Here is a 15108-nt window from a genome sequence, read left to right as displayed (position 1 = left end):
GCGTCGACGTCGACGCTGACGTCGCGATGCTGTCGTGGTTGTTGTGGTTATTATTTTTGACACTCAGTTTAGTTGTGGTTCTCTTTCAACGCGGCGTTCTTGTCTATATTTTTTTTCGGCAGTCGCGTGGCAGAGTTTAAAGTTAACTAACACCTTAACTGGCAAATAAGATTGTAAGTAATATTTTAAATTATTTATTGTGTTTGGAAAGTGCAGAAATATAACAAAAGAATGAGTGTATCATCAATATAATAGTCAACAAGTGGTTTACAGCAACTGTGTGTGCATGTTTGTATTGGTAACTGTGTTGGTATCAAGTAAATACTGTGAGCTTTTATCGAAAAGCTTTGCTTGCAGCTTTTAAGGGGAAATGCGGAGGCGTCACTGTTGACGTCGCCGTCGCTGCCTTTGCAGATATTTTCGCTGCATCCATATGGATGAGTTCAGAACAACTTAAATCCTGCATAAAATACAATTTGCTCAACAAGTTAAGACAGCTGTAAAGGCAGAAAATAAGCAAAATTAATATTTAAGAAAAATAGTTAAAATTAAAAAATTGCTATTAGCACGTTTAAAATTCATCCAATTAAAAAGGAAACGGAAACAAACATACGAGATGCTCTTCTCGCTGGGTAAGTGATAAGAAGTGCAAGTGGGAGGGAGTGTCAAGTGCAATTATTATTATTATGCATAGAACATGTTATTAAACTAAAGACAACGTGTTAATTGATATGCAGCTCAGCAAAAATTTTAATTAAGTCAAAGGAATGCGCAATTTTATTCCTCTCCCCTCTTTTAGTACGTGTCTTGCATACCAACAACAACAACAAGGCTGCATTGGGCAATTGCATGCGATTTTCTATTAGCCATTATAATTATTAAACAACACTGTTTAGAGAGCTCAAAAAATTGCATTAAAAATTAAAACAATTATTTGTTATAATTAGCAGACACTTTACAAGCATATGAACCAGCTATTAAAGCTCTAATAAAAAAGCTGCAACTCCCATGCGAGTTATTTATAGCGTCTAAGCTTTTTGCTGCCAACGTTGCGGTGCGCGTCGCTGTCGCTGTCGCTGTTGGCGGTTCGGCTTGTGTAAAGCGGCAATTTGAAATTCAGTTGCGCATTGCACTTTGAGGTGCTCGGTTGTCTTGCGGTGTATTTGTAGTTGTTGCTTGTGTGTGGGTGTGTGTCGTGTGTGTGTTTGCTTGCAATTAAATATTGTTATTCTGCATGCAAATCAAAAGTGCAACAACAACAACAACAACAATTAGACAAGAAATCGTGTATTGATTTTTAAGTGTTAACATGTCAAAGGATTTGGACATTGAGCAGGCGACGCAGGCGACAAAAACGTCAACATCGATGTCGACCTCAATCGAAGTTAAAGCCGAGCCTGTTGCTGTTGTTGAGCTGACAACAACAACAACAAATACAGCAGCAGCAACAACAAATGGTGAAAATAATGGCAAGGCTGAACAGCAACAACAACAACAACCAAAAACAACATTAACAACAATAACAGAACAAGTGCAGCCAATAACAATTGTTAACGCCGATGCGGCTGCGAATATAGGTAAAACAACAACAACAACCGCAACAACATGTACACTGCACAGTGGGTGACAGCTTATTTGATCCACTGCATTTTTAACTATGTTTTGTTTTTATCACGGAGCTTAACTATTGCAATTATTTTAAATTTCTACTGCAAAATATGAAATAATTTGCGATTTTTGAAAAAATTTTATAATTACATTTATTTGAAAATCTAAATACAAAATTAAGCTTTTGTCTTAAATTTGTATTTAATGGACACAGAATTACTCTTTTTTTAAGTTAAATAATATCTACCCCTTTATTGCGAAATAATCCGAAGGGACATTTTTTAAGAAATTGACTTTTTAATGTAAAATTGTTCTAAATTCCTTTAGGTTTCCAAAACAAAAAACGGTAACCTAAAAAATTTAATCTTTTTCGCTTACTATCATTTTGAAAAAAAACCTATTTAAATTTTTATAATAAAAATGGCAAATAAAAATTATTGTTACATTTAAATACTCCATCCTGAATTTTATACACTCGTAAAATTGATTTTGATACATAATAATAATACATAGTCTTATTAAAAGGTGAAATAAGTTCATTTAAAATTTTTTAACATGCAAGAGTTGTGGTTCAAATAAACTGCTAGTCACTGTAAATTTAAATTATGGTTTTGGCTTCAAAAAACGTTTTAGTTTCGAATTAGTAAAAGTTATAACAAAACGCACTTAAACAGAAAGACAGCTAAACGTACAGACGGACAGACGGACAGTCGTGTGGAGAGAAAGAAGAAAGCAGTGCAGTGCATACAAAGAGAGCGGGATAGAGATGCCGTTGCAATTGCATTACAAATGCTCATCGCAAAGGCGTAGTCAGCTGATCGCAAAAAGGGGATGCCATTTTATGAACATTTTCATTTGTTTATTAATAAATAAAAATTTATAAACATTTATTTTATTTATTCATATTATTTTTTTAAAAATATTTAAAAATAAATTACACAAGTCAAAGAAGGTAAATTAAATTAAAATATATTTTAATTGAAAAACTCCAGCTTAAAAATAAAATAAATCATTTAAAATATATTTTAATTTAAGAAAACTCCAATTTTAAAATTTAATTTTATGTTCGGATAATTTGAGGGCTTTTTAAATATTAAATGGTTTGATTAGCTGCGTTAGTAAAAAGGGCTTAATAGCAAGTATAAAAGAAGTAATTCAGATTGGTTAGATACGAAAATAACAACAAAATTGCAGTTCCATTTCAATATCGTCCAATTGAATATTCACATATTTTTAACTTTCACATCATCGAAACTTGCTTGAAAATAATGCTTAACTATGAATTTATAGCTCTGTCCCCCTTTGGCTACGCCCCTGTCAATCCTACGCCTACTTGTCCATCTCCGGTCTCCTCCTCCTAATATCTGTCTGTCTGTCTGTCTGTCTGTCTGTCCGTCTGTCTGCTCCTTTTTTTTTATTTTCCCTCTCCTTCTGCAGAGTCATCAACATCTTCGCACGTTCGCACCAACTTGAATTTCACTTTAGTTTTTCAGCATTTTTGTGCGCTGCTTTATTTATATTATTTTTTTTACTTTTGCTGTCTTCAACTTTTTACGCTTTTCCAAAGTCGTCGCATCTTCAAAAAGTTTTACTTTTTATGTAGATTGTTTTTTTCTCTCTTTCTTGTTTTTCTCTTTTTGAGCCATTCATTACCTTCAAATTTTGCGCACGATTTGTTGCAACGCTTTGTTGCACAACAACTACAACAAAACTATGCTTAACTAACAGTCCATTATTAATAATGTGCTCTTTAATCACTATTAATATGTATTTTAGTATCAATTTCACTGCCTAAAATATTAAATAAAAAGTCCAAATTTATTATTGTATAACGTGTGGCACGTGCCACATTGTAAAGTGTGTGCCACATTTAATTTAACTTGATTTACTTATGACTCTAGTTGTCAATTTGCATATCATTTGCTTGTTTAAACTTCAATTCAAGCGACTGATAAGAGATAAGGTGAAATCAAGGTTGCCTTGAACTGAGGTGAACTTCTTACATCTATCTTTAGTATAGATTCTATACTCAGGCAATAAATAAACTTGTTTAATTTAGCTATCTAACACGTTCACCTACTGTTTGTTTAATGATTTGTTCAGTTTCACAAATCGAAGTTTTAAATGGAATGTCGAGAATTACTTTTTTTTGACTGCAAAAATAAATAATTATTTTTCATTTCATATAAATAAATTTTAATTCTTGTTTTTCAACTGAAGAATTAAATATCTAAATGTATTTATATTTTTGCAAATTTTACTTTCAAAATAATATAATTTAACCACATATTTTCCATTAAAAAATAAAATAAGGTATTCATTTAATTAAAATTTTTTTTCAAAACCCTTCACAACTAAAATGTTCTTTACGAAAATCGAAAAGATTTTAACTTTCATTTTTAACTTTTATTTTCTACATATTTGCATTTAATTTTTCTTTCTAATGCCATTTTAATAAAATAAAATAATAATATCTTAAATACCTTTGATTTTCCATTTACTAAAATGTTTTTTAAATTTTGGTAATATACATCTTGCATTAAAAGTTATTTGCTCTCATTTTAAAATTTAAAAATTAAAGTAAAAATATAATTTTTAAAGTTTTTTCATTTAAATGCATTAGTCAAGCAGTTGCTATTATGTTTCAAAGTAACTCTGATTGACTTATCTAACTTGTTTTGCTTCTTCATTATATATCACACTTGCTGCTAAAACAACACACTTCAATTCATCAATGGAACGCAGAAAATTTTTAATTTATTTGCAATTCACGCTTTTTTTTTTGCCACTCTTTTCCATTCTAACATTATCAAACTATAGATACACGTTGAACAATGCTATTTAAAGCGATTTGGTATCATTTTGCCACTACCGAAGATTGTTTTGAGGCTACCAGACAATGTTTACACGTTCTACTGATAAGAAGAAACTCTCAACCCAACCTATAAATCATTTTTACACCATATCTTAGAATTTTGGGCAAACAATTAAAATGCTGGACGCATAGTGTTATTCCTAAAATATTGTGACTTCAAGTGTGTAATCTAATCACTACAATTCGGATTTATTAAACATAAGGTGCTGTTGTTTAAAGATCTCAGTTTGCCGTTGTTTATCGCTACTCTGTTTATCGAGACTATGTTTATCGATCGCCAGATCTCTGGAATTACAAACCAAGCTTGTTTTATTTTGCTTTGTTTTGTTATTGTCCGGCTTGTATGTCGTGTGGTTATGATATCATATGTCAGCTATGTAGAAACTGAATTGACGGGTCAATAAAGCCATCAAGATTGTGTTTTAATTAATGGATCATAAGTGATCAAAAATGCAATTGCAGTCCATCAAGAGAATTAAGATTCCGACCATTCTGCTCAGTTTTATAATTACTTTTGTAATTTAACCTATTTTCATTAAATTATGCTCTATATATTAACGTCATCTAGAAATTCTAGACTTTAAACCTGCATAACTTTGTCATTTTTGAACCGATTTTCATGCCGAATGCCATTTTGGTCATTATTTGGTCTCTAGATTAATTCTGTATATAAATATTATTAACTTTAAGAAAAAATTTATTTTCAATTTTTTTCCGACAAAATCATGTACTCCCCCCTTTGACTTTTTGCAAAAAATATTTTTTTCAAAATTTTAAATCCTGAGTTTTCACTTTTAAACAACTCCTGGGGCCCAAATTAGTATGAAACGACACTTTAAATTTGATTTTGGGAGGTTTCATTTTTCTGTAAAAAATCATGCCAAAATTGACAAAAATTTTGACTTGTAAAATTGCTAAGTCAAAGGTTTCACCAACTTCAAACTTGCATAACTTTGTCAAAACTCAACCGATTTTCGATCTGAATGTCATTTTGGTCATAATTTGGTGTCTAATTTGATTCTGCATTTAAATATTATCAACTTTAAGAAAAAAATAATTTTGGATTTTTTTCCGACAAAATCATGTACTCCCCCCTTTGACTTCTTGCAAAAAATATTTTTTTCAAAATTTTAAATCCTGAGTTTTCACTTTTAAACAACTCCTGGGGCCCAAATTAGTATAAAACGACACTTTAAATTTGATTTTGGGAGGTTTCATTTTTCTGTAAAAAATCATGCCAAAATTGACAAAAATTTTGACTTGTAAAGTTGCTAAGTCAAAGGTTTCACCAAATTCAAACTTGCATAACTTTGCCAAAACTACTTCGATTTTCAATCGGAATGGCATTTTGGTCATGATTTGGTCGCTAGATTGATTCTGTATATAAACATTATTAACTTTAAGAAAAAAATTATTGTCGATATTTTTCCGAAAAAATCATGTACTCCCCCCTTTGACTTTTTGCAAAAAATATTCTTTTCAAAATTTTATGTTTAGAGTTTTTACTTTTAAACAACTCCTGGGGCCCAAATTAGTATAAAACGACACCTCAAATTTGATTTTGAGAGGTTTAATTTTTCTGTAAAAAATCAAGAGAAATCTGACAAAAATTTGGACTTGTTAAGTTGCCAGTCTAAAGTATTACCAGACTTCAAACTTACATTAATTTGTCAAAAACTAACCGATTTTTATGCGGAATGTCATGTTGATCAATATTTTGTCTCTAAATTGATTCTGCATATAAAATTTATTAAGTTAAAAAAAATTTTTCCGTCCTTGTTATATATTTTTTGCTTTTAGGCAACGAGAACAAGTCCAACATGGATCCATCGCTGATCAACTTCAAGGTGCTGTATGTGGTGACACAGCTGTGTGGACTGACGATGATTGTGCTCGTTGGGACTTGGGTTGGTCAACATTTGGGTGGATTGGGTGGCTCAGCGAATCCCAAGTTGGAGTTTAATTGGCATCCGTTGTTTATGACCATTGGATTTATTTTTTTGTATGGCAATTGTAAGTCATTGAATGCGTTTATCTTGGCCGGAAGAAGGTGCAACAATTGGCATTTATATATTTTTATTTATTTCTAGCCATATTGGTGTATCGCGGTTTTCGCACCACGCGCAAGAAGACATTGAAACTCACCCACGCCGGCATCCATTTGGCCGCCTTCATACTGACGGTGATTGCCCTGAAGACAGTCTTCGATTCGCATAATCTGGTCGATCCCCCAATTCCAAATTTGTACTCACTGCACTCTTGGCTTGGCCTCTCGGCTGTCATCATCTTTGGCCTGCAATATGTGGCTGGTTTCATGGCATTCCTGGTGCCGGGAATGCGGGAGAATTACAAGATTGCCCTGATGCCGTTGCACATTTATTTTGGACTCTTTGGATTTGTTTTGGCCATTGCCAGCGCCGTCATGGGAATCACCGAGAAGGCCATTTTTGCATTGTAAGTTGACTAAGTATCTTCATGATTATCATTATCATTATCATTATTATTATCATTATAAATATCATTATCATTATCATTATCATTATCATTATCATTATCATTATCATTATCATTATCATTATCATTATCATTATCATTATCATTATCATTATCATTATCATTATCATTATCATTATCATTAGCATTAGCATTAGCATTAGCATTAGCATTAGCATTAGCATTAGCATTAGCATTAGCATTAGCATTAGCATTAGCATTAGCATTATCATTATCATTATTTTGAGCTCCTAATTAATATATACTATCGATAAATGTTCTTCTAGGGGTGCCAACTATTCGACGTTGCCCGCTTCTGCAGTGTTGGCCAACATCATTGGTGTTCTCTATGTGATCTTTGGTGGCCTCGTTGTCTACCTGGCCACAGAGCCGTCCTACAAGCGTAAACCCCTTGCCGAGGACACGGCTCTGCTCTCCGGCGCTACCAATGAGTAGATTCTCATCTCTCATTCATTTACTTAAGCTCAAAACTGTGCACAAAATAAATATAACACAAAATCCCTGAGAGAAAGAAAGAACGAGTTGCGATTGGTGCTGCTTCTTCTTTTAATTGCTTATTTGAGAATTGTTAAAGTTACATGATTTAATTATAATAGTAAATAATTGATAAACAAAATGATTTGTGACAAAAAGTTACCTGAGTGAGCCTCACATTCAAAATTGTGTTTATTCCGTAACGTGACTCGATCTGACATCTGTATTATACAAATATATGTAATATATACTGCTATATGTATCTATATCTTTATCATAAATAAATAACGCTGTAATCAGAAAACATATTTTATAAACATTTATTTAAATATTTTTGATTGGAAATTAAAATAGGTTAAGTTAATACTAAGATATTAAGTAGTTGGAACAATATTTTTAAGATAAATGTAGACAAAAATAACTTAAAATTTGAAATTAATTTTTGAAATAATATTTAAAAATAATAAAATTTGTTTAAGCATTTTTTACTTTAAAATAAGTTACAAATAGTTTGAGTTAACTTAGTGGTTAAAAACGCTTGATATTTCAAATTTAAAATATTTGAAAATAGGATTATAAATAGACAATTAAAATTATTCATAAATAATTTTAAAATAGATGGTTAAAGATATGAAATTTTTATTTTATTTTAAAATAATGCTAAATTAAAGATAAGTTACTAATTTTAATGTTAGCTTAGTATAAATAGTTTAAAATTTAAGTAAGTAGCATTAAGAAATATATTTTTGTGAATTTATGACTGTAAAAAAGATAGTTAAATTGATGTTAACTTTTTAGTTTAATGTTAAGATTATTTAGCAGATAAGACAGAGAAAAGTTACATTGTTAAGTTAACTATAAGATTGGGAATGATCGGTTCCTCCTCCCGGTTTGCGATCCGTTTCCGTGCCTTTCTCATTCTCCTTCTCTGTGTCATCGCTCACGGACTCGGGCACATCAATGAACACTACTCGAGATTCGACGGGAGAAGACGGCACAGTACTATCATTAATGATCAGCAACGTATCCATCTCCTCATCGTCGTAGTTCTGGAAATTCAGAGTCTCATCCATGGCGACCAAATACGTGGGAATCTCTCCGACGCCCTTGACATGCGTCATTCCCCGATAATCGCACTTGATGTCAAAGTAACGCAATATCAAAGCCGTATTCTCGGTGACCTGTATGGCGCCCAGGACTCCGGTGGAAGTCATCCGTGAGGCCATGTTGACGGGATGTCCCCAGATGTCATAATGAGGCGGTGACAGACCCACAACTCCGGCCATAACAGGACCATGAGAGACGCCTAAGAGAGGAGAGAAGAGAGAAAGAGAGAGTTCTTTTAAGATGAATAATATGGAACTGGAACTCACCGATCTTCAGCTGTCCCCGCATGGATCCTCCGTAATCCAGGTACATGTTCTGCAGGGCAATGTCCTGCATGACACGCAGCATGTCCAGAGCAAAGTTGAGCATGGTCAGTACACAATTGTCATCGGTCTTAAGCTCCGGATGAACATAACGTGGCTGAAAGGTGCTACGTCTTGGCAGTTCGTGTTCCTCCGCAGCTCGAAAACTGAGGCCATTCCCTGGAAAGCAGGTATTTATTATAATAAATAAAAAATGATTTGTTAACATCATTATTTCAGTTTTTAAAAAGTTTAAAATATTTTGAATGATAATAAATTAAAATTAAAATCAGTCCTGTTTTTTTAAGAACTCCTTAAATAAAATTTGGAAAATATATCAAAGATTTTTCGAAATATCCTCATAATATTTTTCAATTATCTTTTTTTTTCTCCTATTTGCGCTTTCTCTTGTGATTCAATCAAATAGATCAGTAATCTTGTGAACTTGAAGTACTCACTTCTGAAAATGCTGCGTTGTTTTCTATGACGTTCCGGCCGGCGTTTTGAGAAATCCGTCATGTTTTCCGGCTGCAAACCACAAGCTGCCATATAAGTCCAGCCAATAACCTTGATCTTCTCCACTTTGAAATTGCTCACGTATTCAGCCAATAGATCATCGTAGTAACAAATATATTCATTGAGCACCCTTAAACCCACTTTATCCGGTTGAAAGTTCTCGATGTAGGCAAACATGACGGCTACCTTGTTGTAGTTCTCATAGAAGAGCTCCTCACCCCGAGCACGATCCAGGAATATATCAACCACATGGGTAGGCAAGATATTGGACAGTATTATCTGTATAGATCGAGTGCGATTCTCAGTCTGCCTGAGTTTCTCTTCATAGCGCAACTTGGAGCTGAAGAGGAGTAAAGAAAATGAATGGAAAAATTCAGAAACTTTGTTTGAGTATATTCGGCTATTTTTTAAAGTTTTTCATATATGAATAATGCCCATTAAATATTTTTATAAAATTTTGAATTGAGAAAAAGTTTAATTTTAAATTAAGCTTAGTTTTTGTTAAAAATAACAGTTTTTTACTTGATAATAATTTAAAATAAAAGTTCATCACATTTCCAGGATATTGTGAAATTTGATTGTTTAGGAAAAGAGTGAGTCTTCAACTTACTGATAATTCACTTTACTTATATAGGTCACATGGAGCTCCTGAAGCATTACCACCAAGCACATGGTTACGATATTCCAGATATGAGCTAGTTCCGCTTGTAGACCAACATTGGTCGAACGAGTTCGCTTCCAGGCAAAAATGTACGCCTCTATGGTTAAAATGTGGGAGACACTAATGAAGACGAGCAATCCCACTTTAAAGACGAGGGGAAGACCATAAAAGAAGATCGTCAACATGAGAATCATAAGCACATTTTGTGTTACCACCTGTAAGTAAACCAAATGAAGTATTTTTTTATGGAAACTATTTAAATCGACCTTTTACCCAAGGCTCAAAGCAAAGCATTGCCACTCGTTTGTCTTCCACATCACCCTCAATAAGGCTAAGTTCAAATTCGGCTGAGTCGCATTGAACCTGAAGAATTCAAGGAAGAATATATAGATTAAATGGGGTATATAACAGAAAGATATATGGTATAGATAAATAGGTCAGTTTAATAATTTAGTAAAAAACTATTAATGATCAACATAAAAAAAATCTATATATATATATAAATTTCTTTGCCCAACTGACTGATTGGCATTGTACAGGCCAAACGGCTTAGGCCAGGGGTTGGCGAGCGAAGCGAGCATCGGGCGGAGCCCCCTAGTAAAATATAAATAAGTTACTTAGAGAAATTGTTATGTAGATATTAAGACAAAGAAGGATTGATTTTTTATACCTCAGTACAAATATATTGATAGGAAGATTGATAGATAAGATCGTTCAGATCAATAGATTAGATCAAAGATATTTTTTTTTGTATTTATCTAGTCTGTTTTATTGAAAGACTTACCGTACGCAAAGTGGCCATAACGTATACTAAAAATATGGAGAAGAATGATATAAATAAGCGCACGATCAGCTGCTCTTCGTAATGCTCCGAGAGTCGGAAGAGCCAGCGACTGAGAGTAAAGCTGGGCTTAGTCCAGTTCCATTTAACGCTTATATGAATCCAAATTGTTTTGTAGAATGCTCCCAGGCATATTAAGAAGATTAGGAAAAGAAATGTGATCATTTCAAAGAAATACATCTTACTGTGAATATAAAAAGAAATACAAATATGATTAGAAATAAAAAATTATAAAACTATTATAAACAGAGAAAGAATTCTGATATTAAAATTAGGACGAATAATGAAATCGGGATAAAAAATTCAAAATGAGTATAGAAAATTCTATCAGAACAATTAATGAATTACAAATTTAGATCAGAATAAATGCGGAAAGGATTAAAGAAAGAGTTATAAATTACGATTATGAATCGGTAATTAAATTAATCAGATTACGAATATGAAATATAATAGAAAAAGAGGCACTCACAATGGCTGAGAAATGTGTACTAATAATAGCATACAACCGACGAAGAAGACCATGAATAAACTGTACTTGATAAAATAATCCGGCTCATTCATATAGTTCCACTCGATCTCACTGTTGCGAAAGAGACGCCAACAGGAGCTAATGTGGGGCTTGAAAAGAATATCCTCATTGCCAGTTTCAGTTTCCTTGGAGAAGTCAAAAATACGAGCAAGTCTGTAAAAGATTAATAAATTATTCCATTTGCATTCAGAGCTCTAATCTCAGTTAGTATTTACTGTATGCGACCCACAGGCATGTGCTCGACCTTTTCGACCATACCCCGATGGGTTTTGGCTCGGATTTCCTCGTGATCGACATCGTTAGCGTCCTGAATATCCTGGGCATTCGACCCAATGGATTCGCTGGAATAATAGGACACGTTACGATACGAGTCCGTGTATCTTTTCTTATTCTGTGGACCTATGAGATAGGTTTGAATGTGAGCCCTCTGCAAGATGGGATCTTCTTTGTCCAAAGGACCTCGTTCCTCATACCGATATTCATTGTCCAGCATACTGAGAGTCGTTTGGGAAACATGAACCATTCCCGGCTTTCCGTAGGTTTCCAAACGATTGGCAATATCCACATCGCGCGACCAGATATCATACTGCCACTTGGTCAGTCCAATAATTCCGGAGAAGACCTCACCGGAGTGCACGCCAATGCGCATATCAATGTCCTGTTTAAATTCCAATCGTATGTCCTGAGTTTCCTGTATCATTTCCAGGGCGAGGGCAACACAGTTTTTGGCGTGTCTTCGATTGTAATGGGGAATCCCCGATACACAATTATACGAATCCCCCAAAAACTTGATGCGAATCACGTTATTCTGTTGGGCAGCCATATCGAATTTCAGAAAAAGTGCATGCAGAATCTTCACGAGATCCCTGACATCCAGTCGAGTGGTCAGATGAGTGTAGTTCACCATATCAGCCACCAGTATTGAGACATCCGAATGCAGTTCCACAAACAATGTTCTAAGGAATGGTAAGTTCTTAAAAAGAAGCAATAAAAAGGGCTACACTTAAAAAAATAAACAAAGAACTGCACTTCGAACTGAAAAATGTTGTAGTGAAAATAATAATTATATAAAAATATATTTTAAAATATTATGTTTCTGAAAAGCACCAAAAATTGGATTTTCTAGTTTTCTCGACAAGAGTTTTTGAAAGGAAAAATGTTATGATATCTTGAATTTAAACAATTCGATTTATGGAAAATGTTTTTTTTGTGAAAATAATAATTATATAAATATATTTTAAAATATTATGTTTCCGAAAAGCACAAAAAATTTGATTTTCTAATTTTCTCGACAAGAGTTTTTGAAAAGAAAAATGTTATGATATCTTGAATTTAAACCATTCGATTTATGGCAAATGTTTTTTTGTGAAAATAATATTATAATTATATATATTTTAAAATATTATGTTTCCGAAAAGCACAAAAAATTGGATCTTTTAGTTATCTCGACAAGAGTTTTTGAAAAGGAAAATGTTATGATATCTTGAATTTAAGCAATTCGATTTATGGCAAATGTTTTTTTTATATTTCACTACAATAATTTCTGAAAAATATTAATCTATATCTAATAATTTCTGAAATATTATGTTTCTGAAAAGCACAAAAAATTTGATTTTCTAGTTTTCTCGACAAGAGTTTTTGAAAAGAAAAATGTTATAATATCTTGAATATAAGCAATTCGATTTATGGCAAATGCTTTTTTGTGAAAATAATAATTATATAAATATATTTTAAAATATTATGTTTCCGAAAAGCACAAAAAATTGGATTTTCTAGTTTTCTTGACAAAAGTTTTTGAAAAGAAATATGTTATGATATCTTGAATTTAATCAATTCTATTTATGGCATATGTTTTTTTTTTAATATTTCACTACAATAATTTCTGAAAAAGATTAATCTTCAAAAATGATCAAGCAAAAAAATATTTTTAAAAATTAGTGTAATATTTTTATAATTTCTATAAAATATGTATAGTAAAATGGCAATTATTTAAATTTTTTTTTAACGATTTCTTAAATTATGTTTTTTTTTTCCAAGTGTATGAATGTTATAGAAACCTTGGTGTAATACAATGCTTGCCCAAACGCTGATCCTCGATGCGAGTTCGAATTTCTTGTTGCAGGGAATCCGCAATCTCTGGAGGAAGTATCGTATTAATCATATCACGTTCCTTTTGCATAACAACCTGAGGGAAGAAGAGACAAACGAAAAAAAGAGGGGAAATAATAATAAATAAGAGCAAAAAATCTGATATTATTTTATATAATATTATTTTTTTGTTGTATACCAAATATTCTAATAATACTTAATAATAGGAAACTACCTTTAGGAGCAGATTCTGATTTAGCAGCTGTCTTCGGTTGAGCACCTTCTTCCTAAGCTGACATTCCATGCCGAGGCGAAAGACCATCATCAACACATTGAGCGTAATCATATAAAGTGTAAAGCAAAAAAACATAAAGGTTTTGATGGGATCTGACGAGGGAATCGTGCATAAGTCATAGCCAACATAGAATATGGATACTGCTAGACCCAATAGATAGGGTTTGCCATAGTAAGTGATCGGCAGGAAGAAATACACCGAGATGATTATCACAAACTCGTAGCAGCTCACCACACGATAGACACCTCCACCGATCGCCAGATTGACCAATGTATCTGATCAAGCTAAGGTATCAAGAATATAATTCTTAATTATATTAGTTATTTGGTAATTTTTCTATTATACTATATCCGTGATTGCCGTGATTTTACCATTGATTTAAAAAATTAATATCTTAAACGACACTTGACTAGTGAAATTATGTAAATTAGTAAAAAGGTAAAAAAATTTTTTAAAGACAACCAGAATATTTCAATTAACAATCCTGAAAATTCGCACAAACGACATAATTTTCTTTAAAGTTAACTAGTTAAATTTGAGACTGTATATCAATGATAAATGAATATTTTTATTAGCTTTCAATAAATGTAATGATTTAAAAAATCGGTTGTGAAATTCTTGAGTAATGTTTAAAAATGCTTAAAAATGTTTTTAAATAATTATCAAATTTCAAAATTTTAAAAAATTTCGTTTTAAATTCAATTACGGATATATAATAGAGAATTACCTTATATTCAACAGTGAATACCCATTATAGTGACCGCGGCGACGGCGCCACAGCTGACCATGACATTCCAGATTTCAAAATATTGTACTTTATTCTTATCCATGAAGCAAACGCGGAGTATAAAGGGCAAAGAGATCATGACCAGCACATAGGGCAAGGATGCAAAGAAACCAGTCTGCAAAGGAGTTTTTAGGTAAAGATTATCCTAGAGCAGTGGTCTTCAAAATGCGAAATCCCTAGAGAGATAAAGTGTATTCTACGAAAGGTATTTTTCGCTAGAGAACTGGCATTTTGAAGACCACTGTACCTTAACTTACATCAGCTATAATAAATAGAATGAGTATATGAATAAGCAAAAGCAGCTCCATTATGAATAGAAATAACGCTACATTTGTCACCACAAGACGTTCTGCATAACGCTCAAAACAATTCTCCATTTCCAGCTCCTCACATTTGGTCTGTTTCCCCAGGATAAAAGTTAATTTTTGCAATAATTCTAAAGATGTTTGGCGGGATCAACTCACTCGCAGGGTCTTCCATTCCCAGCCTCTTTGAATCTCATCCTCAGCGA

At 32.7% G+C, this 15108-nt stretch overlaps 3 protein-coding genes and 1 long non-coding RNA gene across 6 annotated transcripts; 2 read left to right on the top strand and 2 right to left on the bottom strand.

The window, feature by feature from the left end:
* Positions 1-30: 30 nt before the first annotated feature.
* Positions 31-7729, top strand: LOC117787397 (cytochrome b reductase 1). 3 transcript variants are annotated; one of them, XM_034625909.1, is made up of 4 exons: positions 31-173; positions 6284-6496; positions 6574-6937; positions 7264-7729. In XM_034625909.1, the coding sequence occupies exons 2-4, from the start codon at positions 6304-6306 to the stop codon at positions 7430-7432; spliced, it is 726 nt and encodes a 241-aa protein (XP_034481800.1). In that variant the 5' UTR covers positions 31-173; positions 6284-6303; the 3' UTR covers positions 7433-7729. The 3 variants fall into 3 exon arrangements, with proteins under 3 accessions (XP_034481800.1, XP_034481799.1, XP_034481798.1); XM_034625908.1 differs by lacking the exon at positions 31-173 and adding an exon at positions 602-632; XM_034625907.1 differs by lacking the exon at positions 31-173 and adding an exon at positions 1123-1577.
* A 499-nt stretch (positions 7730-8228) lies between these two features.
* On the bottom strand, positions 8229-10953 carry LOC117787430 (adenylyl cyclase X E-like). The gene is made up of 6 exons (XM_034625955.1): positions 10842-10953; positions 10331-10420; positions 10007-10272; positions 9339-9736; positions 8845-9060; positions 8229-8777 (listed from the first exon to the last, which is right to left on the bottom strand). The coding sequence occupies exons 1-6, from the start codon at positions 10857-10859 to the stop codon at positions 8323-8325; spliced, it is 1443 nt and encodes a 480-aa protein (XP_034481846.1). The 5' UTR covers positions 10860-10953; the 3' UTR covers positions 8229-8322.
* LOC117787431 lies at positions 10136-11039 on the top strand. The gene is made up of 3 exons (XR_004617687.1): positions 10136-10274; positions 10336-10510; positions 10796-11039. It is a non-coding gene; the product is annotated as an uncharacterized LOC117787431 (long non-coding RNA).
* Positions 11040-11346: 307 nt separating this feature from the next.
* LOC117786698 (adenylyl cyclase X E-like) lies at positions 11347-12334 on the bottom strand. Its single transcript, XM_034625049.1, has 2 exons — positions 11643-12334; positions 11347-11580 (listed from the first exon to the last, which is right to left on the bottom strand). The coding sequence occupies exons 1-2, from the start codon at positions 12332-12334 to the stop codon at positions 11364-11366; spliced, it is 909 nt and encodes a 302-aa protein (XP_034480940.1). The 3' UTR covers positions 11347-11363.
* Between the last annotated feature and the right edge of the window lie 2774 nt (positions 12335-15108).

The sequence above is a fragment of the Drosophila innubila genome (assembly GCF_004354385.1).
Source record: "Drosophila innubila isolate TH190305 chromosome 3L unlocalized genomic scaffold, UK_Dinn_1.0 0_D_3L, whole genome shotgun sequence".
Classification (NCBI taxonomy): Eukaryota; Metazoa; Arthropoda; class Insecta; order Diptera; family Drosophilidae; genus Drosophila; species Drosophila innubila.
This window is presented reverse-complemented; position numbering and strand designations above follow the sequence as displayed.

Coding starts and splice junctions, on each gene's coding strand:
- LOC117787397 (XM_034625907.1), top strand. CDS start 1,310: ATGTCAAAGGATTTGGACATTGAGCAGGCGACGCAGGCGACAAAAACG. Junction 1,578..6,283: donor CGATGCGGCTGCGAATATAG/GTAAAACAACAA, acceptor TTTTGCTTTTAG/GCAACGAGAACAAGTCCAAC. Junction 6,938..7,263: donor GAGAAGGCCATTTTTGCATT/GTAAGTTGACTA, acceptor ATGTTCTTCTAG/GGGTGCCAACTATTCGACGT.
- LOC117787430 (XM_034625955.1), bottom strand. Junction 9,737..10,006: donor ATAAGTAAAGTGAATTATCA/GTAAGTTGAAGA, acceptor ACTCCTCTTCAG/CTCCAAGTTGCGCTATGAAG. Junction 9,061..9,338: donor ACAACGCAGCATTTTCAGAA/GTGAGTACTTCA, acceptor CCTGCTTTCCAG/GGAATGGCCTCAGTTTTCGA.
- LOC117786698 (XM_034625049.1), bottom strand. CDS start 12,334: ATGGTGAACTACACTCATCTGACCACTCGACTGGATGTCAGGGATCTC. Junction 11,581..11,642: donor ATGCCTGTGGGTCGCATACA/GTAAATACTAAC, acceptor AATCTTTTACAG/ACTTGCTCGTATTTTTGACT.